General features: G+C 47.1%; 3 protein-coding genes across 13 annotated transcripts; 2 read left to right on the plus strand and 1 right to left on the minus strand.

Annotated features, from left to right (window-relative positions):
- The first annotated feature begins 1,580 nt into the window (after positions 1–1,580).
- Positions 1,581–23,092, plus strand: LOC108088973 (neurofilament heavy polypeptide). 11 transcript variants are annotated; one of them, XM_017187006.2, is made up of 9 exons: positions 1,581–2,034; positions 2,359–2,499; positions 4,864–4,956; positions 9,288–10,255; positions 10,785–12,265; positions 16,824–18,792; positions 18,971–19,212; positions 19,281–19,523; positions 19,849–23,092. In XM_017187006.2, the coding sequence occupies exons 2-9, from the start codon at positions 2,394–2,396 to the stop codon at positions 22,340–22,342; spliced, it is 7,596 nt and encodes a 2,531-aa protein (XP_017042495.1). In that variant the 5' UTR covers positions 1,581–2,034; positions 2,359–2,393; the 3' UTR covers positions 22,343–23,092. The 11 variants fall into 11 exon arrangements, with proteins under 11 accessions (XP_017042495.1, XP_017042497.1, XP_017042498.1 ...); XM_017187008.2 differs by having other exon boundaries at positions 1,581–2,030; XM_017187009.2 differs by having other exon boundaries at positions 1,581–1,935.
- LOC108088976 (negative elongation factor E) lies at positions 22,901–24,310 on the minus strand. The gene is made up of 4 exons (XM_017187018.1): positions 24,122–24,310; positions 23,542–24,059; positions 23,307–23,473; positions 22,901–23,251 (listed from the first exon to the last, which is right to left on the minus strand). The coding sequence occupies exons 1-4, from the start codon at positions 24,200–24,202 to the stop codon at positions 23,175–23,177; spliced, it is 843 nt and encodes a 280-aa protein (XP_017042507.1). The 5' UTR covers positions 24,203–24,310; the 3' UTR covers positions 22,901–23,174.
- Positions 24,291–26,209, plus strand: LOC108088942 (60S ribosomal protein L14). Its single transcript, XM_017186965.2, has 5 exons — positions 24,291–24,294; positions 24,786–24,805; positions 24,979–25,080; positions 25,299–25,493; positions 25,919–26,209. Exons 1-5 carry the CDS (start codon positions 24,291–24,293, stop codon positions 26,117–26,119), a joined length of 522 nt encoding a protein of 173 aa, XP_017042454.1. The 3' UTR covers positions 26,120–26,209.
- Positions 26,210–26,219: the final 10 nt, after the last annotated feature.

The following is a 26,219-nucleotide window of genomic DNA, read 5'->3' on the forward strand; positions in this document are numbered from 1 at the left end:
AATGTTGCCAAGGATCCCGGCCAGCTCCGCCCCCAATCGTCGTCTATAACCTGTCAATCAACTCCGAGTCAATAAGGACGCAGTTCGTATTGTAGGTTTCCCTTTGGATCCGGATATGGATCTATTGTTGCTGTTGTGTCGAGCACGCTTTTCCATGTTTAGCTTTAATTAAGGACCTTCAGACGCGTCCCACTTTATGCACCTGCACTTACTTGAAGGTCAACTGTGTGGCTATCCAGGTTTTGGCCAAATTGCCTTGGCTAATGCCAATTTAATGAGTTGCTTTTTGCCTGATTAATCAGAAGGCGGCTTGAACTCCTGCAAATCGCAAAGCATTTCTTTATGTAATCAACTGAGGCGCAACATTCCCCTCTGTGGCTTCCACTTTTTCCCAGCAATTAAATGCCGACCGGGTCTATAAACAGATCTCACTGTCAGTGTCTGTTGCAGCATTCTTGGGATGTTTGTTTGGGCGCACTTAATGCCAAGTGGAATGAACTTGATGAGCAGCAGTTGCCACTTTTAGTGGGCCCACAACGGCATCTCCACCGATGGCGGCGCGGTGGTGCGGCAATTGAACCCGACTCATGGGTTTGCTCGGCTGCTGGGCTGCTGGGGGTTGCACCCTCATAAACATGGCTGAAATACAAAACATGCAATCTGCCGACTCAACAACTTGAACTTGTCGTGTCCACTGCACAAAACTTTTCACAAACTTTCTGTTTAATAATGCAATCACTCTTTAATGCAAGACAGATAAGAGAAACCATAGGGTTTTATTATAGTAACTGGAATTATAAGTAAATTCCATTGGCTTAACAAGGAATTTTTTTTCTCAAAAATGAGTATAATAATGATAGAAATGAACTAAATTACACAGAGCAATGGTTAGGCACTTAAAGAGGAATAAAATAATTTGTGTTTGGGAAAATCTTTTAAATAGTTTACAAACAATGTTGATGTACAAAAAATATAAATATTAAGGGAGCATTTTAGAATTTATATGTTAATTTAAAGAAATCAAAATAGAATACTACACCCCCTTCAGATGTTTTAAATACTGCAAATAATCTGGACTTTATAGCATCGGGTTCTTCTTGTTTCACAAGTTTCCATACATTTAAATTGTAAAAGTAATATGTGGCAGAATTTCTTTGAGAATTCTTTTAGGACTAGGAAATCTCCGACATCTGCCAATCAAAGAATCAACTTTCGAAACTCCCTCAGCTAATGGGTAGCCCCATCCATTTTCAATTAGCATTTCCGATCAATCTGGCTGGCAATCAACCAAGTCGATATGGCAAAGGCTATAGTCGTATCTCTAAAAATACGATTGCCAAGACAAATAGAGTGTGATAAGCAAGTGCAGTGTGCTGCAGCGCAATTGATGAAATCCGGAAAACCGGAGCGCCGGAGAGCGGCTCCGTAGGAATACACTTTTGACCGAGCGGAGAACACGGAATAAATGCTCGCGGCGTGTGACGACCAGTGACAACCAAAAAAAAAGCAACAAACACGGTCCAAAAGTGAGTCCAACTGAAAAGCTTTTCGATCTCGTAGTCGTCGCAGGTTTAGTCGGCATTAGTCGCGCGCGGAACGGCACGGCAAACGATCCACGATCGACGACACATCGAAAAAAAATATAAAAAACTAGAAATATAATAATAATAACAACCACAACGACGACGCATGGACGGATCAGCGGACTCCGTGCGCGATTTTCATTCACTTTTCACCCAACTTCTCGCTCAGTTCTCGAACACATAAACCGGCACATATAGATACCATACTAACCCGACCAGTAATAAACGAGCCAACCGGCCAGCGGTTTCCCAAATGCCCAGCGGTTCGGCAGTCCAGCGGCGGCAGTTAGCAGGAAAACTCATCGTTATCCATTGTAATCGTTAGAGTTAGACAAAAACGTCGCGCTGTCACGTAATGCCCATTCAATTTAATTTCATAATTAATTTTTTTGGAATATCACACTGAGTGAGGAAAAGAGTGTTGTCGCCATTTCTCGTGATTTTTTGGCAAGTATGGAATATGAAAAGTGGCCGAGTGTGTGTTAAATTAAATCACCGCATTATAAATAACTCGAGAAATTTTTAAATCTAAAATATATTCACGGCAGAAAGAGATATATATGTATATATGCGAGTATATCTATGGACGCGCCAAGTAATCGAAGCGACAAAAAATACGCAAAGTTCGAAAAAAGACGCGGGACTGTGTGTGTTTGCCAAATGTCACTTGTGTGTGCGTCACTGAAGATAAACCACGAGAGCACATAAAAAATAAAAGGAAAACGCACACACAAAAATAAATATATCTTATTCTATTTACGCGCGTGTCTTGTAGCCAAAAAGTAAATCTCAGCCAGCAGCAGCCACAAAATGGAGTCGAAACGCTCGAAAAAAGGACGCAAATCGCGGCCAGCTCAGGATGAGAATCCTCACCCGCAACAGCAGCAGCAGCAGCAACATCATCCTTGGGACGAAGGTAGGCCCATCATGTCCAACTGAGGTCAGCTGGCCAGCTTTTTTTAGCAAGCTGCTTGCAGCTGGCTGCTGCATCCACATTCTGCGATTGCCCCACAAATTAGCCGCGCATTACGCATACGCCGCGTGGGCGGTGTGTCGCATCGCCTGTAATGACAATTCGTTGGACGAATATAGAACAAGTTGTAGGGGGCGAACTACATATGCACATGTGCTGGGGACTGCGAACATTACTTATGACTTGCCTGCCAAGTTGAACGGCAGCCAAAAACTATGACAAGTTCTCTGTTTTGGCGCCGCAGTCGCCCAATTATACCCTCGTTCGCCCAGCCACAAGCCGACTCCAAAGTTCCCAGACCCAAAAGCCATTCCAACGGAAATCGGCAATCAAATGCAATGTCCCACTAATATCACACAATTGTCTGGTCATTGGGGTGTACTAAAGCTCAGAGTAGATCAATTTTAAATGCAGAACGCCGGTAAATAAGTGAACTTGGGGTTACCAATTTAATGCTTGATTAACCGAATTTGCTTAAAGACTTTAAATCACTTGGAAAATTACAAAATTTGCGTATGATAAGATTTTAATTGATTTAACTATACCCGTGTTTAAGCTTTGTTAAATTTTGGTTAACCCCAATTGTGGTTCATTAAGTAAATAATAATTTTTAAATGGGAAAACAATTTTTAAATAATTTATTAAGTTGTTCTTACGAAACCTATTTAATTTATTACTGGTCCATGGCAACAAAGCGGAATTATAACAACATATTAAAAGTTTTCTTTTATGTTTTTAAATCACACCAGACAGCTAGAATACGACCTTGTTTTTTTCTGAAAGCTAAAGAACACTTTTAATTAAGCATTGAAACTTTTGAATAGTTCTGCTATTTCAAAACCTAAAGCATTTTTATTTTAGTTCCATTCTTAGTCACTCTTGACCTTGGCAAGAGCATATGAAATTCTGCATTGAGAAAACTGAGTTTTCCCACAAGTTTACTTATGGATTTCGGAATCTTGTGAGTTGCTTGGCATTTAGATAAACAGACCACACGAACTGAGGCCCATCAAATGGCTCCGAGTTAGCCGCATCTTCTGTTTGCTAAGCACAATGGGCGTGGATCTGTGTGAATTGAAAAACCGGTTATACGCCACTCCAACCAACATTTCTAGGGTTTTTGTTAAGTACCGCTAGCCGTTGCATCGATCATGATTAAAATTAGCCGGAGACTGAACGTGATCTACGAACACTTTTCCGCTATTCTGACCAGTTTCATTTCGGACGAAAGTGAAAAACAAGCGCAACAGACTTCGAGCTGGTTGCCAAACAATGAGAGCCAACAAAACCCCGTTCGTATTCCCGTTCCCAGACGGCCCAACAAAAGAGTTGTTATCTCCCGAAATTGCAGTACTCTGATTGCCACTTGACGGGAGTTTATAAAAGGCAATTAAGGCAGCTAAGAGGCCAAGTTCAAGTTCCCTGCACTGGACACTGCACACTGGGATCAGAGCACGTAGACCGCTCCCAAAACGTCATATGGGTCATATGATGGGGGCCCTAAACATATGGCTTTGCTATCTTATCGGCGTTTCGGAAACAATTGAGGTGCCGACTTTATCTTTTTACCAGCCTTACTGATAATTAAGAGATTTGTTGCATAATGCTGCGTAGTTATTTATGACGCAAACACCTTTGGCCTTTAAGTTTATTGGGGAAACTCCCTAACCCATCCAATTCAAATTGCATTAAAGAGTTTATTTAATATTTTGTAATAAAGCCCTATTAAATATCAGCTGTAATGAGGGGTTTGCATTTCTGTCTAAAAATAGGTTTACAACCTACTAAATAGTATAGTTTATCTTGACCGCGGGTTCCTGCATTTATATTTCATTACGGCTCTAGACATCAGTCAATTATTAAGTCAGCTGCTATTCTTAGCAGGCACATTTATGATTAGTATATTAGAATCGTAAATCAATAAGCTCTTACCCCTTCAACTTGATACTACAGCTACTTTTTTATAATTTATTGATAAATCATGTAGTGAAGAAACGAGAAACGCTGTTAAGCGAAATGTGCTAAAATGTTCAACCCAAAACGCCCGTAAAAACTTCACATAACCATAATGCACGGAACATTTCGCTCATTGATTAGCATGGCAAACAAACCGATGATTCAGAGTAGGTGAAAATTGCTGGTAATTGGCAGAGGAACTGGTCTTTTTCGATCAGTTGGAGGAGTCAGCGAAGAAAGAAGGCGGGCTAATGGTAGTTTGATTGATTTCCAATTAGCAGCAAGTCGCATCCCATCACATGACCGGCGAACTAACATCGGATTCTAAAACAAACTTTGACCTAATTGCAGGCCTTTCAGCAGAGAGTCCCCCAACAAATAGAGTAATTCCCAGCACGGGCACAGCACTGACCCGATTCCTGACCTGTATGGCACCCGTGATTGGTAAAAGATTTCCCCTTTTTCCCCCATTTTCCCATGAGTCTGTGGTCTTGTGATGTTCCGACATTTTCATTCACAAAGAGATCAAGCGAGCTTCTCTGGCAACATGTTGCCCAAACTGCGTGTTTACCATTATTGTTTACATTGTCTCGGGAGTCTGCATCTCATTTTCATCGGTTCTATGTGATTCGAGGCTCATCGGGATTCGTACTCACTTTTCGTGGCCACTCATTCTGTTCCGTACTTTCATTATTTATGAGTGGCGCTCGTGTTTGCGTTGTGGCAAAAGTTCCTTAACTTTTGCCTCTAAGTAAAGTACATAGTTTGTGCCGTGATTTCTTCAACCCGTCTGTCATGTGGGCCAACCATACGTATACGTTATATTCTGTGACCGTCTGATTTGATTGGATTTCTGCTCTGTCGCTTTCGTTTCGTTTGGTTTGGTTTCGTCGACGTCGTCTTCGTTTTGTTGTCGTCCGCCGTCGGTTTATTTTTATTTCAGTTTTGGAACTAATCGTCAATATGAAGGAAAGCCAAAATGTATGTATATACCAGAGTTCTCCCTGAACTATATTTATGGGTACATTAATAATTCAATATCTGACCAGTCAAGGTCAGAAACCGAAAGCTTCTGCGTGGGCCGTTGGCCGGGGCATTAAAGTGCAATAAAAATATGGAAAAATCGCTGGGGGCCAACAAAGTGTGGAAATCAATTAGCCCAGGCAATTTCCGTTTATGAGTTCGACCGATTTGCATCGCTTTGTAATAATTAAGTCGTGCAATGAACTCGGAATTCTACAATTGTGTCACCAGCATTTATTTTCACAGCAAGCCAAAATTGGCCGAGCAAACAAAACACAAAAAATTTAGCCGGGACGGCGACCTGAATCGGCATAACGCATACGCAACGTGTGCCAGTTTCTATAAGTTTTCGCTCATTCATTAGAATATTCTCAGCAGTTGCCAGACATTTCTTCCAAGAGAATGCTAATGGAATCTCTTCTTCTTTTTGATCTCAGATGCTATTTCAAGTAAAATAATTTTTCATTTCCTAAATATGTAATAAAAGGATTAATACATTCATCTTTATGTTTATTTCAATATTATATAAATACAATAAATACAATAAATATTTGTATTTTTTGTTGGAAATAATAAAAAATTGTAATATTTTCCATAAATTTAATATTTTCATAAATTAATATTTTTGCAATACAAATTAATCTGTTTAAAAGTTTCTGAAAAGAGAGCAATAATTTTCCAAGTTTTGGTTTATCCGTAATTCCTTTTTCATCTAAAAGATTAAAATAAAAATTAATTTTTCTGGAATTATAGAGAATTGTTTTTTAAAATCATTAATAGGTTATACAACTATCGTGGAAGAACAGATAAATTTCGCAACACACAAAAGAGTGCATGGTTAATTAATAAATTGATTTGGCAAGTGCTCCGTCTATAGGACCTATAAGATAGCCACTCATTAATAAGATGGCATGCCCTGTCGGCCCTTGAGTGCGTTACGCTTAAATGATTCTAAATATAGTGGAGAGCGCCCGGTCGTGTTGGCGACCTTGGGCATTTGACGTCGCCAGCGTCGCATGCAACCAGTGGCGAAAGTGCAACACGCTGGTGGATGTGGATCCCATGGAGGAGGAGGAGGAGGTGGAGGAGGAGCAGCAGGAAAGGGGAAAGGGGTGTACCCCGGTCTCTTCTCTCGCCTTTCAATCAGCATTTCACGTTTAGCGATTCGAGAGCAACGTCAAAGCTTCAACGTCAGCGACAAGTTCGCTGTCGACGGCGCTGCCGCAACTTTTTGCTAGTTTTGTTTTCAGCGTTGGTTTTTTTACTTGCTAGTATTCAAAACGCGATTAGACGTCGAACATGTGAGGCTCAAGCGACGCCCAGAAATACTTGCTACTCTTTTCTTTTCGGTTTTTTTTTTACCCTAATTTTAATTTTTTTTTAAAAACAAATTAACTTAACTACCAATGATACTAACTCAAAGTTCCTACGACTATGGTTTATGTTTTCCTCAGTGTCGCTGGCAATTATGGTGAGTGAGTGAGCCGGCAAACATTTAATTGATTTGCATGTTACGCAATTCGGAGGTTCAGAGTTCGGTAATAAATTGACAAAAGTGTAATGGCCACAAGGTAATGGTTCCTGGGTTCGACTATTTTTAGAGTTAATGTGTCCACACGCGCATTACGTATACGCCGCGTTAGACAGCGCTGGGTTCTGCACTTCGACTCTCCCGCCGAAATTCCCCAACTCTTTATCCGCCTGCTCGGAAATTTGTGTAAAGTTCAGCGGCGACAGTGTTCATGAACTTGTCCATGATTCGGATTCGGATTCGGATTGATTTCCATAGAAGGCCGACGGGGAGGAGAAGGCGAATGCTCCCGCAGGCAGTTGTCAATGTTCATTTGTGTATAAAAAGTTGATTTTGAGGAAAAGCCTCGAACCGAACTCACTCAACTGCGAACAGCGGCTCTCCATGTGAAGCAAGTCGAGCCAAGGCAGTTACGCTCGAATTGTTATGGTAAATCCATCCACACGTGGATGTTTGAACAAGAGGAAAACAAATATGCATCGCGCTACAAGGGAACTCAGTTTGGATGATTGAATCTCACCATATCAAAAGGTTTACTCAGGTATTGTGATCTAGGAATTGTTTGGGGTAGGAAAGTCTAAAGGTGATAAATCAACAAGTACAAAGTGAGAAGTGATATAAGAACAAGATTTAAAGTATTATTAAACTTTTTGTATAACTTACAGATGTAAAAGGGTTATTTGAAAAACTTTTTCCACTCAAGTATTATTCAAAATAGGTATTTTAATGTTTAAAAAACATGATAAGAAAAAGGCTGACCTTTAGTCATCATTAAAAGTAATTTTTTTTTGTAGGTAATATTTTTTTTGTTGTAACATCAGTAATACTATTAAACTATGAACATACTTTTTATCTACAATTCTACAGTTTAGGTTTGGTTTGCATACATTTTCTGAAATTACCTATTTAAACCTTAGCATCTTTAATCTGTATAATTTTTGCCATGATGTCAGACTCGAAAGGAAAACATTTTCAAGCGCCAAGTTTCTTACCTCATTTAACCCCATATGGGAAATGATTAAAGCGATTTGTCATGATACAGCAAATTGCATTATAATGAATGAGATTCGCATTAGGTTGTATTGGATTTTTGGCATAACTCAGCTCCTCCAACGCTATATAGCTTCTCAATTACCCACAAAAACAACGAGAAAGGCGTAACGGAAGGCGAATTTCTGTTTTGTACAAACAATTAAGTTCCGTGGGCTTGTAATTTTGATGTGATTACGTTAGACCCCAAAACATACTAATATGAACTAGAGACACACACATGTGTGTCTACACAGCAACGATAAGCAAACAATAATTGTTGAATGTAAAAACACACCGAGAATTGGGCTCATGAATGTAAAACGAAATTTACTTTTGGTTTTTGTAGGTTTTTTTCGTTTTTGGTTTTTTTTCATTTTGATTTGGTGAGTCGGTTGGTTTCTCTAGGTGCTCTTGTTTATCCGCGGTGTGCTAAATTAACGATAATATGTGTGTAAAAACTGCAAATTGTTTACGACTGGTTGTGTGTGCAACTATTTCTCGAAGGCGAACCAAACAAAAACTAAAACAAAAAGTCTGAAACCACGAGAGAACGCGAGCGAGGAATAGTAAAAATTTGTTAAGCATAAGTATACAGTATAAGTATTTTGAAAGCAACACAAAACAGTTGAGCGCAAAGCGAAGGAAAATTAGTCTCTCGACAACGGTTTTGTTTTTCGGGGGGCTTTGGTTTGCGAAAAATCCGTTTGGACGGGCCAGTTGGCCCCGGACAATTTCAATGCACGGCTCGTGTACCCGCGAATTGCGCTGATATCCGAGATATTGTGAGCAAATACCACGAACCAAAACCATATCCATTCGATTGAATTTTATTTTCGAAAATAAAAGGCAACCGAAAACGACGAAAAAAAACCAAACGAATAACGAACAGGAATCAGGCAGGAATTTGGTTCTGCCAGTTGATCAATTGTGGTAAAGGAACCAAGTATTTCGCATTACACTTTTTCGTATTTCGTAATTGCAGCTTTCGATATCGAAACTGAGAATATTGGGGAGAATGTTTATCTGTTCACTGGCGTACTGTGTTGTCTCTCATTTGCGACTTATGTAATTATGTCTCGTCGAGTGTCCATCGTTTGCGCTTATTTTTAGCACCTGTTGCTGGCAGAGTGTAAACACCTCATTTACTCATATATTAAAAAAATTCTGCTGGTCCTCCCCTTTCTTATAGTGTCGCTACCTGGCGCTGGAAGTAGCCCCACTGAGCAGCCGACCATACTCCTGATCAATGGCATCGCCAGCGATTCTCAGCTAGAGGATAAACAGGCGAAAGCAGCCGCCCTAAAGTTAGCCCTCGATAACAACAACGTCGAGCCGGAAAAGTCCCCCTTCGAACCCACTACTCCAGGAGGCTCTCACTTACTCGACTTCGAGTCGCATCTCATCGAGAGCATTGCCGACATCGCCAGTGGCGTGGGCATTCGGGAGTTGACCCCCTTCGAGCAGGAACTGCAACAGGGCACCTCAAAGGCTGGCACCGATGACTCAGAGCCCGTGATCGAGGTTGAACCAGCTGGGGCCCAGATCAAGAAGCCCGTGGAAACTTCACCGCCAGCTCATCAAATCGCCGAGGTTGACGAGACGGCCACTCCGTCGGAGGAAGTGCGTCGCACCGCCGAGCAATTGGTGGACGAGATCGAACAGGAGCTGATCCAGGCACTCAGCCGGGATGTAGACGAGGCGCAGCGGGTGCACAAGGATCAGATCCAGCGCGATCGCGAGGAGCTCAATTTGCTCAGCCAACAGGTGGAGGTGCAGCTGAATGAGCTGACCGGCATTCTGAAGAACAAACCCCAGGCGGATATTGTCCTAGAACTGCCGACGAAGGAGGAGGATCACGCCGCCAAGCCAATTGTTGCCGCTCCCAACGAACTGAAGCTCGTGGAGGTGCCCACTCCAAAAACCGAAGCCGAAGAGCAGGAACGCAAGGAGTTCATCGACTCACTGCCACAGATCGAACAGAATCGCCAGCAAACTGGAGGAGCATCTGGGGAGACAGATGCCCAGAAACTGTCGGCGGACTGCAAGAGGGAGTACTACCAGTCCCTGAAGAAGTACCTCCTGCACAGCAGCCAGGAGAAGCCACCAGTGCCTCTGCAAACATATCGCTGGGAGGACCTGAAACGAGCCAAGGAAAGGGTAAGTCGATTGTTTACATTTCTCTAAATATGATTTGGTACAAAACTTAGGTTCCCCTTTAGTATATAATATTTATGTATATTTATTTACATAAAATTATATCATTTATACATATTTTGCTTCGATTGTACCTTTTGGGGCAACGGTTCACTTGTCTATTCAGTTTAGTATAAAATGTATTTCTTGTTTTCATTTCAAGTAAAACATTGCTAGCATTACTCATAGACATTTTTTTTTAGAAAAATAGGCATAAGCAATTATAAAATTGGGGTTTCAAAACACTTTTCGTTTTTGTTTTTCTAAATGAAAAGTACACAACCAAACAATTAAATAATCCAATTTCGAAAGTGGCAAAAATGTATGTTGTGCTTTTATTGTTTTGCGATTTATTGCCAAGATTTTGAGATAATGAGACATGTGAAAAGCACATTTTCTTATATTATACATATATTTTTATTTACTCTGTGACGTTATCCTGTTCAAATGCAGCAAATTTCTCATGATTTCCTTTCTTATATTCTTCCTACAGGGTGGCTATCCCTGGACTCACCTGTACAAACGCCCATTGGGACCCGACGAAGAGCCGGAGATTGTTCTGCTCCTGCGGAAATCTCAGGAACTGCGCTTCAAATCCGAATCTCCCAAATCCCTGAAGAAAGTGCGCTACGACGAGCAGGTTTTGGTAAAGGAAACCGAGCGCTACATTCAGGATCTATCCGAGGACGAGGCGGTTGCCACCACCACTGACGACAGCAGCGAGGAGTCCTCCGATTCGGAGACCGAGTCCGAAAGGGAGCAGCACAACGAGGACGCCCTGAGCGAGTGCATCTCCTGCGTCTCCGATTCCGTTCTGGCGGTTGGAGGTCACGCGCGACCAAGGAAGACCAATCGCTTGGCCCACATCCGTGACCTCATCCGACGCAGACGAAGTGGTCGCACCCACGAGGACGCCCAGTCACTGCCCGGCAACTCGGCGAATCCCAGTCGCCAAAGTAGTGTTCACGAGCTTGCTCCGCCACCGGGATCCCTGATTCCCAACACCGAGAAGCCTTCGAAGACCAGCAAACCCAAGCAGGGATTCGATATCATGAAGAAGCTCAAGAGCTTGGCCGAGCGCCAAAAGAAGCGGTTGAATATCAAGAGGATCACCCTGAAAAAGGAGGAGAAGATTGTCCTGGGGGAGCAGCAGAAGATCATGAAGCTGAAGGCCTCGCCCAAATCGGATCGCGGTGAGATTCCCCACTTCATCGAAAAGCAGGACTCAGATGAAATCTTAGAGCTAGTGGAATACGATGAATCTCCCTGCCGTAAGCGAACCAAGGAGGAACTGCTGGAGGATCAGCCCAGTGGGAGTGGTAGGGTGCCGGAACCCGAGGAGATCATTGAGCTACCGGTGACCCAAACTGAGACGGAGACTCCCAAGCTGGAAATCTCCGAGCCCGCAGAGGAAAAACTGGAAGGCAAGGAGGAACAAGAACCAGAAAAAGAATCTGAAGAGGACCCGCCCAAGAAAACTCCACGCATTCGTAGGGAACATGTCTACGAGGAGATTGGTCAGGCTGCAGCTCAAGCAGAAGTGGGTCAGCCCATCCTGGAGCTGGAATCTCTAAAGAAATCTCTAACACGTCAGGACAATCTGGCCATCGATGAAATTGAGGCTGCTAAAGCAGTGCCCCTGGATCGAATGGGCAGCAGTGAGGAGGAGCAGGTGACCGCCGGCAAGCCAGGTGCTCTGCTCGCCCCCATTTCTTCCATCGACTCCACCTCCTCGGACGAGGAACGTGCCCGACTGGCGCAACTTTCACCCGTCGCCGAGGAGAGTGACGAACCCATGGAACTGAGTGCCGATCTGCGTCCTTCCCTCAAGAAAGAGCCTTCACCAGCACCCTCGGACAAAAAGGTGACCTTCTCGCACGTCGAGGACGAAGCGGAACCGCATCGCGAGGATGTTGAGCTGCCCGAGGACGTCCTGGAGGCGGCCACCAATGCGAACAAGTGGAAGAACGAGAGGTAAGTGGGTGAGGAAGTAAACCTCCAGTTGTTACCCCCCAAAAAAAGAGAACACTACTTTTCCCGGCTTGACACTAACACTCAGCACAATTGCAAACCGACTGCTGTTGCTCTAACCATCTTGCAGAGGCTCTAACCTATTTGACTTGCTCATGAAATTGTTACTAACCCTGTTGCCGACTGGAGCTGGAGGTGGAGCCACCGGCGGGGGCAGAAGGCGCCGCCGGCTCACCAAGCACCACCGTGCACCGCGGTACAAAGACTACCACTACACCACCGAAACCCACGACACCACAGATACCCATGGCACACCCAAAACCCGACACACGAACACCGCCAACACATGGCGCCTCCGGGTGAAGCGTTCCGCATCCTGGACGCTCTGCTGCTGCTGCAGCGCCGGGGCCACCAACAAATTTTGGTAGCGGGCTCAGGGCGAAAGGTGGCCTTAAATGATTTAGACCTAAGGTAAGACCCTACAGGGGGTACAGTGAATATCGGTATTCTTGGTATTATTATTGAGAGTTTGGGTTATTACTTGAGCATTTTAGATACATTTTGACTTGGTCAAAACATCTCAGGTGAAATGTTTAAATTAATGAAATGTAAAGTAAATTTGCCATCTTCTATGTTTAAATAGAAAAGAAGGTTTAAATTAACGAACATATTTATTATTTAAGAGGACGTATTATGTAGGATAGCTACATATATAGGCAGAAGATTAAAATAAATTTAGAGACTTAAAAGATAAATTTTAAACATTCAAATATTTATTTCTGGGAATTATTTTATTCGAATATTTTTGTATATAAAACTATACTCAGCTTTGATTTCTGTTTAAAATTCTTAAAGCTTTAACGTTTTGTTCACTGATATTTACTGTATCCTACCTACTGTACAAAAATGTGTGCGTCCCTTCACTTCTCCATTGGTGTTGGTTAAATAAAGAGGTACATATATTTGTGTGAAAACGTGTGGGGATTTGGGAGGCTTGTGGTGGGGGTTTAGAGGGGTGGATTAAACAGGACTCTTTTTACACTACGATCATTTAAAAAATACTTCCAAAGGTCACGTCACGTTCGCTTCCTGATGACGAATTCCAACAAGTAATTACATATGTACATGGACAACCCAGAATCGAAGAGGCGAACATCAAACGGCAAAATGTAGAGTATAACATATATTTAGCGTTCTAAAGGTCGACGAATGACAACAAGATTTCCGGCAGGCAGGCCAAAAGACCCCCAAAAATAGAACGATAAAGTGCAGGCTGAGCGACTAATTGTTACTCCTCCTTGTTCATCTGCCTTATATCCTCCCCCACCACACTACCACCCCCCACCCTATTCACAGAGAAAAAATTCACCACGATCACAATTATGAAGCATACAAGTAGTTTTGTCGCCACACTCACACCAAGAGACGACTAATCCGCATCGCGTATGTTTATGTGTGTTTTTCTTTGCTAATTTTAAAGAAAAACATTTTCATCTTTTCGAACGAGAAATTCGGTTGAAAATTTGTGTCGCGAAAAAAGCTCTCCCAAATTTCCTCAGTCCTGGCCGAAAATCGCAACGATGTAGACGCGTTCGCGCACGTACAATCAAGCACGCATACAATAACGGGATCACCAACACCAACTTAAGTGCGAGCGACAAAGACAACACTATATCGTGATTCCAAAACCCGTTATCGATAAACGATTAATAACAGCCCCAAGTTAAATAACCATTTGAAAAGCGATTGCAACACCCAGAGCAAAATTCTTGGGGCCCCGCAAAAGAATTTCGAATTCGGGGCAGAAAATAAATTCAATGTCTGCTCTGGTGGTGATTAAAAATAGCCACCGACAACGACAACGACCACACAACGAAAACGAACAAAAGCACTGAAATTGGCGAGAGAGGATTCGAAGAGCAGGAGGAGGAGGCGAAACTGTCATCCGGGGAAAAGTGAACGAGTAATAGGTACTTGGTGGCCATGTTGAACTCCCGACGATCGGCCTCCGTGGGCGCTCTTCCCGCGGAGAAGCGTCACTTTGTGTCCCGCCAAGAGAGCGCCAGTGGAGCCTCCTTGGACGTCCGCTGTGCCTGCCAGTACTTCATGTGCGAATCCCTGTTGCCGGAGCGAGTGAACCCGGTGGATTCGCGTCCTGGCTCGCGATTGAGTGGCCACGCCGAGGAGCAGTACCCACCGCATCCCGGTCATCTCAATCTAATGCGAGATGACCTCTCAACGCACAGCTTCGAGGTGGTCAGCCACGCGGATGTGGCGCCCTCCGTGGACCTAAGCTTCATGGAACGCTATCCGGAGCTGGAGCAGACGGCACGCTCGCGGGGATTGGTGGTGCGCAGCATCTCGGATGCCACGGAACCGGAACAGTTCCCCCATCACGGAGTGGGAGGAGGAACCTTCCTATCTGGTAGAAGGCGTCAGCTTTCCATGGGTGGCTTATCCTCGGGCAGCATGGGCCGCTTTCCGGACACCCTGTCCATGCGAAGTGGTCCTTCACTGCGTCGCATCTCGGCCGGGAACTCAAAAACCGATCTGTACTGTGCGGACATCAATATACCCAGTGCCATGCCAACCGGAGGACGTCGCTCGGCCAGCACCAGTCGCCGGGCATCCAATGCCGATCTCTTCCAGGCCAGCATAGTCCCGGGATCGATGCAGCCACCGCAACTCAATCTGATACCGGCCACCGCCACTCCGGGATTAATGGACCAACCACCTCTGTTTCCCTCCCACCAAGCTTCGCCAGCTCCTTCGCAAGACTTCCGGATTGCCAAGCCACCGCTGTCACCGGATTACATGCGTCCCAGTGAGGCCAACAAGGAGAACCAGTTCCCTGGGGATCCGTTGCCCCAGAATAGACCTATTGATGTGTCCCGCTTTGGTGGCGATGCAGTGCGTCCTTCCTTCCTTACGGAGTCCGATTTCCAGCAGTTCCAAAGTCCCTATCAGCCTACGGTTACTCCGATTGATCCTTTGGCCGAGACTGTAAGAGAGCTGGAGCAGATTGCCCAGGAGCACAGCATTGTGCGTATCCGGGATAACATTCAAGCGGAGACACGACGACCGCCCTCGATTGGTGGAGATATCAGTGCAGCTCCACCAAAAGTGGGTGAATTGACCAAGATCGAGATTGTCCATGACATACCAGTGGTGGATATAGACCAACTGGTGCGGGAAGAGGAGGAAAAAGCAGCGGAGCACCGCAGCCGAAGTCCGAGACCAACGCCAAGGAGACCGAAATCTCCGCCAGTGATGGCTACTCTTCAGTTGCCCTCCAGTCGTCCCTCTAGTCCATCGCCAGCGGAACCATCGCTACCTTCAACTGGCCAACAAATCCTCAAGCGGCAGCACACGCCGGAGAGACAACTGTCGCCGGAAAGGGCCACCAAATGGACACCACAGCAAATAGACACTACAGTAACTACTCCCACTGCCATTAGCTTACAGGATGCCTCGCCGGAGGTCAAGAGTTCCTACACCTCGCGTTTTAAGTCTATGTTTGGCGGAAAGGAGACCCGCCAGAAGTCACCTTCTCCTGGACCCCAACGATCCCGGACACCAAGTCCAAAACTAGAGCGGCAGGAAAAGTCACCTTCACCTGTAAAACTGCTCTCCGTATTTTCCCGCAGTAAGCCACAGGCAATGACCGTGGTGACCACCTCCTCCGCAGCAGTCAAAGGAAAGGAAGCCGAACCGCTGGCGGTGCGAGTGACTGAGACCTTCTCCCTGAAAGTGGACGACATGGATCAGTACTGTGCCCGGCCAGCCAAGCCACCTGCTCCTCCGCCGAATGCCCAAACGATGTACAGCAGTCGCGAGGACTTCGCTGCCTCGGAAAAGGCATCGGTGGACATAAGCGAGGCCTTTGCGCCCGTGGTGGTGTCCGCCTTCCCGCGAGGAGGAAGCATGAGTGGGGGAAGCTTGAGCGGCGGTAGCTTTATGGCCGGAAACAGGAACCTCTACTCCAGCGAAATCGAGATGCCGGATCCGGGTTACAGACACACTAGGGACTCGGCCAGCAGGGATATTTCACTGGGCGGAGGAAGTAGGCCACTCATCTCGGTGCCCATTCAAATAAGCGGAAGTGGCAGCCACGTCTATCGACCCCTCAACCAGAGGGCTCCCTCGGAGCAGCGCGGTTTTGGGCTGCAGAGGAAGACCTCGTTCCGGGAACCGCGAACCCAGTCGCACGACCGCAACTCCCATTTGGGCCGATCGCAGGAGCAACTGTTCGGTTCGGCCCGCATGACAAAGACGGTTAGTTTCCATTTTGACGAACGCAAATCGCGCCTCGCGGATTTCGAGTCTAACGCGCCCCTGACCCAAAAGCAATTAGACCACAGAGACTTCCTCGAACGGACCTATTTCTCTCGGTAAGCCATCGTTACCTCTTCTCAGAATCCCGAGCCCCCCGACCTCTCGACACTCAAGCTGCAGGCCTTGGCTTTAACCAAAAACGCTTTTACACCACACGTTCCATGTTGAAAGCTTTCCCTCTTGGATCTCGCACATCTAATCTTGTTAAACCCCTTTTATCTTACAGTGATCATGAATACGAGCCCGTTGGCGTGACGCTGGCGCACGAATCCTCGCCAGCACTTGGCCCCCAAAGCGAACCCATGGACATCGATGTGGCACTCAGCTCGTCTGGCACCACGCCACGCACCGAATCTCGCACAGACTACGAAATCCACACCAGCCAGGTGGACTCGAGTGCCTTGGAGGAGCTGCCCCTGCAGCCGGAGAACCGTCGCAAGGGCTTCATGGCTACTGCCCAGGATCGCACCAAAAAGATGCAGGATGGCATTCGACAGCAGGCCGGGAAACTGCGCACCCGCCTCCAGACCAAGCCGAAACCCAAACCCGTTTCGGGCAGTCCCAAGGCGAAGGCCAAGGAGCGGCGACGCTTCAAGGCGCCCGAGTTCTCCAAGATCAAGATGCCCGAGATCAAGCGACCGGACATGTCCAAGTTGAAGGAAATCAAGCGACCCGAGTTCACCAAATTCAACAAGCCGGACATGTCCAAGTTCAAGTTGCCAGAAAAGTTCTCCACGTTGAAGCTGCGACGCAGCAAGAGTTTCAAGGAGAACGAGGGTGATGTGGTTTCGGAGGAGTCGCCGGAGAACACAGGAGCCACTGCATCGCCCACTCAAACGCAGCCGACACCCAAGAAAAAGTTTGAGTTTAATTTCGGTACCTATCCACGGGCGTTCCGCAAAAAGAAGCCCGTTGAGGAGCCGGCTCCCTTGGTCACGGAGTCATCATTGGGCACCGAGGGATTGAGTGTGATCCCCAGCACAGAGACTCAGCCTTCGCAGACCTCGACGAGTTCCCCGCAAGGTGATCGCGGACCAGGACCCGTTCGATCCCGTTGGGCGGACAAGTTCTCCGATGTGAGTTACAATGATAGCGAGGGATCTCGTTACCGACGTTATGGCAGCGAATTGGAGAGCTTCGACCGGGAGTCCTCGCTGGAGCGCCGCATGAAGGAGGACCTCGAGGGCACCGAGGATACAGCGAGTGAGGCGCAGCCACAGAAGGAGATGAACATCCTGGGCGTGGTGGCCGATAGCAAGCAGTTTGCTGAATTCGACGAGGAGAATCGTGCCATTCACGAAATCTCAAGCAAGAGATCGAGGGAGTTCAAACGGCGTCCAATGGTGCACCAGGATTCGGATCTGCGCTCGGAGGACAGCAGAGATGCCGAGGGATGGACCGAGAAGGATATACAGAAGAACAAGCTGTTGAGGAAGGCAGAACTGGAGGCGGAGGCTGGTTTCTACAAGTTCCACGACCTGCAGGATGCCCAATCAACCGCGAGTTCCGGCAAAAAGGTGGTGATGGAGCCCATTGACGATGACGAGTTCTTCCTGCGCAAGCGCGGCATTTCCGAGGATAACATCCAGTTGCGCCAGTACATCAGCGAGGCGATTCGCGAGGGTTACGACATGCCGAATGCCCTGAAGCACGTGGGTTACTCCGCGGAGCAGGTTCCGGCGGAGTATGGTGACTATGATGTGCCACCCGCGAAGCCACGTCGTTTGCATCGCAACTACCAGCCGGAGTTCGAGTCGCAGGAGTTCCAGCGCAGCGACTACGGCGACGATCTCTCCATGTCGCAGAACGGCAGTGAATTCACCCCGAAGCGACCGCTTCGCAAGGCGCGCAGTCGCAGTAAATACTCGATTGAGGGCAGCCAGGACATCCCGCAGGATGGCGGGAGCAGCATCCAGTATTTCGACGACGACGAGGAGTACCTTCGGCCCCCGGTGAGGGAGGAACAGGTCACGGAGTCGGAGCAGGCACTCAACAATCTCGATTTCGGCGGCAAGGCAGCGGCGATGATTCAGGAGGAACTGGAGCTGGAGCGACAGAAACCGCGTCCGCAGGCACCGAGGCGCCAGAAGAAACGCACAAGGGACGAGGCGTCCGTTGAAAAGGACGCCGACTCCTTCATCAATGGCTTCGGTGGTAGATCAGTATCGAACACCTTTTTGCAGCCACACGAAGATGTGAGTAGAAATTTGAATTATTTATTATACATTCATTGTAATTTATTATATATTTATATTATTATATTATGTTATATTATAATATATATATTTTTTTTATTATTATATATAAATTATATTATTTTATCTTATTACTAGTGCATCCATTAATTATCCATCCTCCAATATTCATTTCCAGGTAATTGTTTATCGCACTGAACACGAATATCGTCACATACCGCTAGCCACGCCGGATAGATTTACGGATGCCGGTTCGGCACGTACCCAGCGTTCCGAAGATGACCGAACCTCTCGCGGCGCCGACTCCCTGATCCTAGACGGGCAGATCAAGTCCCGACCAGAGCCGGAGGACAACGAAGATGCGGTTCCCCGCACGAAGAGCGACGAGAAGTTCGTGATCGACATGCTGGAGAGCGATGGGTAAGTAGGAGTGCCCAGTTTCTGCCCCACGAATATCTGCCAGGAGTTGCTTTCTTGCCCGCTTCCAGCTATGCGGTGGTCCGTAAGGAGCCGCTCCCCAAGCCGACGCCACCTGCCCGCCGAAAGAAGTTCACCCGGTCACCGGGCGAGCGGTTTGCCACTCTGCCCAGCATCCGTGGCTCTAGGGGATCACCACCGCCGGCTCGTCCACCGCCGCCACAGCAGTATGTACCCACGGAGGACTCGCCGTTGGTGCCACGTCGCAGATCTGCGACCAGCCTGGACGAGATTCCCCAGATGATCAAGTCGAAGTAAGGCGTTGACCTTATGATTTGTTAAACATTTTGGTTTTAGTTGCCGTTAACTTGTTTCGAATGCATTTTTGTTAAGTTTTCATTTAATTAATATGTTCCTTTGTTGTTAAGTTTTAGACTAGGCTATTAGGCTAAGGCAACTAATCAACTGATCCCCCCGAGAAACGCACCCCACTCCACGCACACACACTACAAAATAAAGCAGCCCACTATACACAAAACACAGCCTCTTTTTGCCTTTGCCTTTGGCTTTTGCTCAGTTGCGAACTTCGAACCCAAGCCCAAGTCTGTTATCTAATGCTCCTTAAAACCCTTTTCCTAGCTACGAGTCGCAGAAGGTGCAGCCGGCCAAGGAGGAGGAGGATGACTACGAGGAGCCGGGTGCTCTGGATCGCTCCAATCTGCAGTCGGGTGCTGTTATCAACAAGATGAAGTTCCGACCGCTGCCGCCGCCACCGCGTCCTCCGCGTGAAAAGCGCTCCACCCGAGCGGGAAGCCAGAACTTGGACAGCTACGATGAGAGCGAGCAGGTGGCCAGCTCCAGCCAGGCGGATAGCTACGACCAGGGTGAGTTTGAGGTGGAGGTGTCCACCCAGACGGATCCGCTGCCCGATGACTTCGTGTGCGAGGAGTTCGAGATCACCGAGGACATGAAGATCATTGAGCCGCGATGCTCCAATGGATCGACGGGTAACAAAACCCTTGAGGATCTGCTGCGCAGTGTGGAGGCGGCCCAGGAGCAGGACGTGGTGGATGGTGGGCGAGTCCTGTCCGAGGACGAGCAGCTGGCCAAGGGCTTGCAGCGATTCCGGGATGCCAATCAGCGCAGCATGTCGGAGCGATCGCGGGCATCTTCGCAGGCGGATCGTTCCAAGTCGCTGAGTCGTCCGCAGACGCCTTCCTCGGCGGTCATCATTGAGCGCCGGGTGCCCACTCCCAGCTTAACGGCTGGCGAGGATGATGCCACGGTGCAGGCCTCCTTGATTGTGCGGCCCATCAGTGAGGCCGACTTGGTGGACGATGATCTGCGGCGCGAGGAGGAGGAACTGCGTCGCGAGGGCTTGCTCTCCGACAGCTCGGTGCAGAGTAAATCCGATGTCGAGGATGAGCACGGTGAGGTGGCCCTGAGTGATTATGCTCCGAGTACCGCGGACTTGGATGCGGCGGTGGAGCAACTGCAGCAGGCTCAGCTGGAAAGCGACTACGAAAGCCGTTTGGAGGATGACGAAGTGGAGCGAACTCTCAGGGACAGCGAATACGAGGAGGAGAAGTACTCGGAACAGGAGGAAGATCACGAGGAGATAGCCGAACTCGAGAAGGAACTGACCGAGCAGGAACTGGACGAGGCTCTGGAAAAGGAGCTACAGGAAGCCATGGAGAAGGAGCTCTCCGACTACCGCCAAAAGGAAAAGGAGCAGGAGCAGGAACAGGCCTTCTCCGAGGAGGAGTTGGCTGCCTCCGAGATCGACTATCACCAGTCGGAGGAGGAACAGGCCACCTCCGAGGTGGACTATCACCCATCCGAGGACGAACATCCGCTGTCCGAACCGGAACAACCTCTTTCCGAGGAGGAGCGCACACTATCCGATACGGAACAACCCCCATCTGAGCCAGAAGTCCTTGCAGTCGAAGAAACCATTCAGAAATCCACCGCTAGCGAACCCACCGAGGCCGAAGTTGAGCTCAAATTCGTGGCCACTTTGCCCACCGAACCCGCTTTCGACGACCACGAGGAGGTGCTGGAGGAGGCCCCCTTGCCACCACCACGCCGCAGGTCCACCACCGCCTTGGAACCCCTCGCCGCCACTGCTCTAACCATTGCCGAACAGTCCAGCCGGGAAGTTACCCCCATCCAGACGGTGCAATCCCCGCCAGAACCGCAGATTCCCAGCCACCTGGCCGAACTGGAGGTGGAACGACTGCGCGTGCATGCCCTGCAGGCTGGCCAAATCCAAGTGTCGCAGCTCCATGGCGGCCAGATTAAAGCTGACGATCTGCAGTGCAAGTCTGGCCAGTTGGTTGTGCAGAACATCGAACTGCCGCCGGGTTTCATAGATGACATTGTGGAGCGTGTGCGGGAGCAGCGTCCCGCGTTGCTGACCACCGAAACGCAGACAAGCCGACAGGCGAGCAGTGAACCCGCCACCTCCGAGAAGGAGCAACCGATCAAGCCACCGCGTCACAGCAAGACCACCGAGCAGTCGCCACCAATCGCCAATTCGGACGAGCAGACCCAAACCGAGGCGGGTCTGCTGCCACTGCCTCCACCGCCGGCGGCCTATCCCAGCGTGGAGTATCTGCAATCCCTAGCTCCACTGGCCTTCTACAACCTGCAGCGCAGCGCGGAGGCGGAGCAGGCGGAGGCCGCATCGGCGGCGAGCGAGCGAAAGGCACCGCACAAGTGTCGTCGTCGTCATGTTCAGGAGCCCTTGGAGCCGGAGTCCGGTTCGGAGGCTGAGGAGCAGATTGTGGAGCGACCACGCTCGCGATCGCGACGCTCTCGCACTCGCAGCGCCACTCAGCCGCTGGAGGAGTACGACGAGGAGGATCAGCCCAAGACGGTGGTCCAGGCAGGCCGACAATTCCTCTCGGCCTGCAGTCTGGAGCTGGTGAACATTATCAACCAGCTGACGCACTACGTTCGCGGGCAGGCAGTGGAGCCACAGCAGGTGCCACACAACGTGTCCGCACTGGTGGTCCTCTTCATCCTGATCTCGTTCGGAGTGCTGGTCTTTTTGCTAACCGGGCGACAGGTGCACACGCATCACTGGGACTACTTCAATCCGCCCGGGAACGACCATGGCCGGCAGACGTGAGGGACTGTTTTGGGGAGTCCCGTCATCGTGGTTTTGCTATCCTTTGGGGCGGTTTTGCATTTTGGAGCATCGAATCTGGCCAGTAAAATAATCTGGCGGTGAAAGAAACGAATTTAAACGCGGCCAGGTGTCCGCTTGAAACTTGAAGGCCTTAATGTTACTAACGAGAAATTACTTTAGGAGATGTGCGCCATTGGGGGCGTTTTTGAGGGCGAGGGGCGTGCCCGTGTTACTAGTCACAAAGAAACCAACAAACAATCGAAACCAGAATCCCAGTTCAATGATCCATCATCAAACACATACCGACATCTAACTTGTACTAACCAAAAGATATAAAGGGAACATTTTTCACCATTGTCTACCAACGATATAGAGATATGTCTATATAAAACAACAAAGCAGCAGAAGCAACGACCATGTATTAACTATGTACTTAACACATGTAGCTATGTACATAGACGTTATCAGTTTCATGCGCCAAAGGAGCGAGGACCACTAATCCAATAAACACTTATTTTGTTTGCTCATTTTTTCTACCACATAAGGCAAAGCGAGAGATTCAGTTGTTGAACAAATTGTTGTTTAATTTAGACCAAAAATGTAGGAATTAATATACAAAACATACACTCTTTTTCATTGAATTCATTTGAACGTTATAAATTGAAATGCGAGTACTTAGCCAGAAAGTGAACATATATACATAAATATATAGAAGCGTATTTTCAATAAAGCAAAATGATATAAAATAAAGAAATTTGTGTTTTCTTACCAAGGTGAAAAGGTGAAAGTTGAAAGCTAAATCTAAAAACTAACTTCTAAAGATATTGGCGCTTTAAAGCAAGAAGTCCTCATCGTATTGAACCATCTCGCGGTGATCCTTGTGGCTGCCCTTTTGGGATTTGCTAGCAGCTAAATAAAATAACAAATTAGATAATGTTTATTGTATTCATTTTAAACTTCTTACCAATGGATGACCAGACCGCAGACGAGGAGGCATCGTTAATGGGTTCAATCTGGGGCTGACGTCTAGCCAGCTGCACCTGCAAATTAATGCCATTCACGTTCTTGCCATGCATTTCTGCAATAGCTCGATCAGCAGACTCCGGTTTGGCGAAGGAAACAAAGCCACGACTAAAAGAAAGTGCAAAGATTGGTTAAAATTATGTAGGGAAATATAGCGTTTTCGTAATCTAAGTTACCTCTTTTCAATCTCCATGGAAACATTGACTATGGTGCCGTAGTCGTTGAAGGTCTTCTTCAGGAAGTCCTCAGTTACCTTGTTGCCGGACACGAAGATCGTGTTTCCGGCCCGTGGCTTCTCCGGCTGGGCGGTGTCCATCGGCACCTTCTCGGGCATTCCACGCTCTTCACGATCCCGTTCAGTGGCAAAGTGCTGGTAGAGATTTTGCCGACGAGGCTCCTCCTTGATGATCTCGCTGATAATTGTCTCCTGGGCCACGTCATTCTGGGTGGAGGAGAAGGGTTGGTAGGAGGCGACGCTCGTCTCCGAAGTAGACCGCTTGGCCCTTTCCTGTCCTTTGGGCCGCTTGAAGGAGGTCTGATCCTGTTTAGTCTGCTTCTGAATGGCGGGAATGGCACCACTTTTGATCAGTTTTCGGGCCACTTCGCGTGCATCTCGAGCATCTGTAGGACGCTTCAGAGTCAAGGAGCTCTCCGGCTCCGGCTTTGGAGCCTTGTGCGCCTGCAGAGCCTTTTTCTGCAAGTTTCAAAGTTGTTATATTATACAAAGATCAATGAATTTCTCAGTGATATGTTTACCTTCTTTTTGAGTTTTTGGTACTTGGCCTGGAGCATTTGCTCCTCTTCAGTTAAATTGGTGGGAAAGTGAATGTAAACCATTTTAGGAAGGGTTTAGCTTGTTAAACCCAGCAATTATCCAATTTCCAATATTTTGTTTATTTTTCGCCGCTTTGCCAGACAGTTAGAGATGGGTAACTCAAGCAAGAGTATAAAAGTATACCGCATGTTATAGTTGTATCTGAATGAATTTTATACGTTCCGTTTCAAGATATTTTGCACTAAAATGAAAACTAACAAAATTTTTTGTTATTTTTTTAAATTAATTATTAACCAAAATTGCTGTCACAAATTTGAGTAAATCGTTTATTAAAATTAATACTTAAGATTAACCGATACTATCGAACCAGTTTCAGCTCTACAGTATGACTGTGGAATACAAATTGTAAAATTATTCCGTTTCATGTCCAAATTTACTGTCACTCTAAAATCTGCTGAGCAACACTTACCAAAATGCAACCCTGCCTTTCGCAACACTAACGCCATGTTCGCGCAGTGCTGTCAAAAATGCTCTTTCCTTCTCTTTCTTTCCGGTTAGCGTCATGGTAAGAATCAGCGAAGTTTTCTCCGGATCGGTTGAAAAATGTGAAAATAAAGCGTTCTAAATGGCCGGAGATGAATTAAGTCTGGTGCCCAAGTGAGCGGGTCAGTGCGTCGAACGTTTGAAAAGAAAAAGTTGCGTGGAGGCGATAAAATATAATGGAAAGACCAACCCTTGAAATATTTCACGTGGTGGACACCAACACAACGCGCTGGCCATGGAGCACCTGAAATTATCTGAAATGACAAGATTTTAATGGATATTTCTCTGCTTGCAGCCTTTCGAGAGATTCGTACAAACTGGTCGCATTGCCAAGGCCTCCGCAGGTCCCCTGAAGGGGCGCCTGGTGGCCATTGTCGACGTCATTGACCAAAACAGAGTAAGTTATATATTTCTATCCCCCGATGGCAACAATAAATAGCCGAATGCCGAGCTCTTGCACATGATGATAATTTGTCTTCTTGATAGGAAGTGCCAACTGACACATAAATGAAGCTAGTTTAACCCACTGAAAGCAAGCAAGCACGCATGGCATTTGTTGTTGCTCCTAACCTTTAACGTTTAGTGCCCAAAACTTATCTTTGGTTTCTCTAACAGGTTCTGGTCGATGGTCCTCTGACTGGTGTGCCCCGTCAGGAATACAGATTGAACAATCTGCATCTGACCAAGTACCGCATCAAGTTCCCCTACACCGCGCCCACGCGCATCGTGCGCAAGGCCTGGACAGAGAGCGACCTGAAGGCCCAGTGGAAGGTCAGCCCCTGGTCCGTCAAGGCACAGAACATCTGCAAGGTATGTATAAAGAAAGGAATAAGGTGGAGTCGTAACTGTAGAGGAAGGGTTTTCCATACAGAGAAGAAAATGTTCAGCGAAATCTGTAATGTTGTTTTGTGAAAATTCACCACCACGTGTAAAGTGTTATATGTTTGTTGTAAACAAAACATTTCATATGATTTTGTTTAGATAAGCACACACAACAAAATATACAATTTGGAATGTGAACAATGACAATTTCATAAGACGCTATGTTTTCTTCTCTGCATAACTCTGTTTAACTTACTGAACTGCACATGATGATAGTTGAAAGTTCTTGATAGGAATTGCCGGCTGACACATATATGAAGCTACTTTTGTTTATTCTGATTACAAACATAGCTAGAAATACTCTTAAATCAAATAAACCAAAAGTTTAACGCATTCTTTCCTTTTCCTTACAGCGCTCCTCGTTGAACGACTTCGACCGCTTCAAGCTGCGTTATGCCAAGCGCCAGCGCAACAAGCTGCTGACCATCGCCTTCAACACACTGAAGAAGCGCACCAAGGCTGACGGTACTCCCCGCGTTCTGAAGAAGGATCGTCGCGAGCGTCTGCGTGCCGAGAAGGCCAAGGGTGGCAAGAAGGCCGCGGCCAAGAAGTAAAAACACTACCTTTAACGAAAGTAACTGCTTGATGAACATCCACCAACAATGGAGAAAATAAAAGAAAGTGTTATTTTTAGGAAAAACACACGCACAAGGC

This window comes from Drosophila ficusphila, unplaced genomic scaffold (assembly GCF_018152265.1).
Source record: "Drosophila ficusphila isolate 14025-0441.05 unplaced genomic scaffold, ASM1815226v1 contig_106, whole genome shotgun sequence".
NCBI lineage: Eukaryota > Metazoa > Arthropoda > Insecta > Diptera > Drosophilidae > Drosophila > Drosophila ficusphila.

Excerpts from the sequence above, each read along its gene's own strand:
- LOC108088973 (XM_017187005.2), top strand. The coding sequence starts at position 2,394 with ATGGAGTCGAAACGCTCGAAAAAAGGACGCAAATCGCGGCCAGCTCAG. Across the intron at positions 2,500-4,863 it reads ACATCATCCTTGGGACGAAG|GCCTTTCAGCAGAGAGTCCC; the intron begins GTAGGCCCATCA and ends ACCTAATTGCAG. Across the intron at positions 19,524-19,848 it reads CCCCAGATGATCAAGTCGAA|CTACGAGTCGCAGAAGGTGC; the intron begins GTAAGGCGTTGA and ends CCCTTTTCCTAG.
- LOC108088976 (XM_017187018.1), bottom strand. The coding sequence starts at position 24,202 with ATGGTTTACATTCACTTTCCCACCAATTTAACTGAAGAGGAGCAAATG. Across the intron at positions 24,060-24,121 it reads ACCAAAAACTCAAAAAGAAG|AAAAAGGCTCTGCAGGCGCA; the intron begins GTAAACATATCA and ends TGAAACTTGCAG. Across the intron at positions 23,474-23,541 it reads TCCATGGAGATTGAAAAGAG|TCGTGGCTTTGTTTCCTTCG; the intron begins GTAACTTAGATT and ends ACTTTCTTTTAG.
- LOC108088942 (XM_017186965.2), top strand. Across the intron at positions 24,806-24,978 it reads TCTGGTGCCCAAGTGAGCGG|CCTTTCGAGAGATTCGTACA; the intron begins GTCAGTGCGTCG and ends CTCTGCTTGCAG. Across the intron at positions 25,494-25,918 it reads AGGCACAGAACATCTGCAAG|CGCTCCTCGTTGAACGACTT; the intron begins GTATGTATAAAG and ends TTTTCCTTACAG.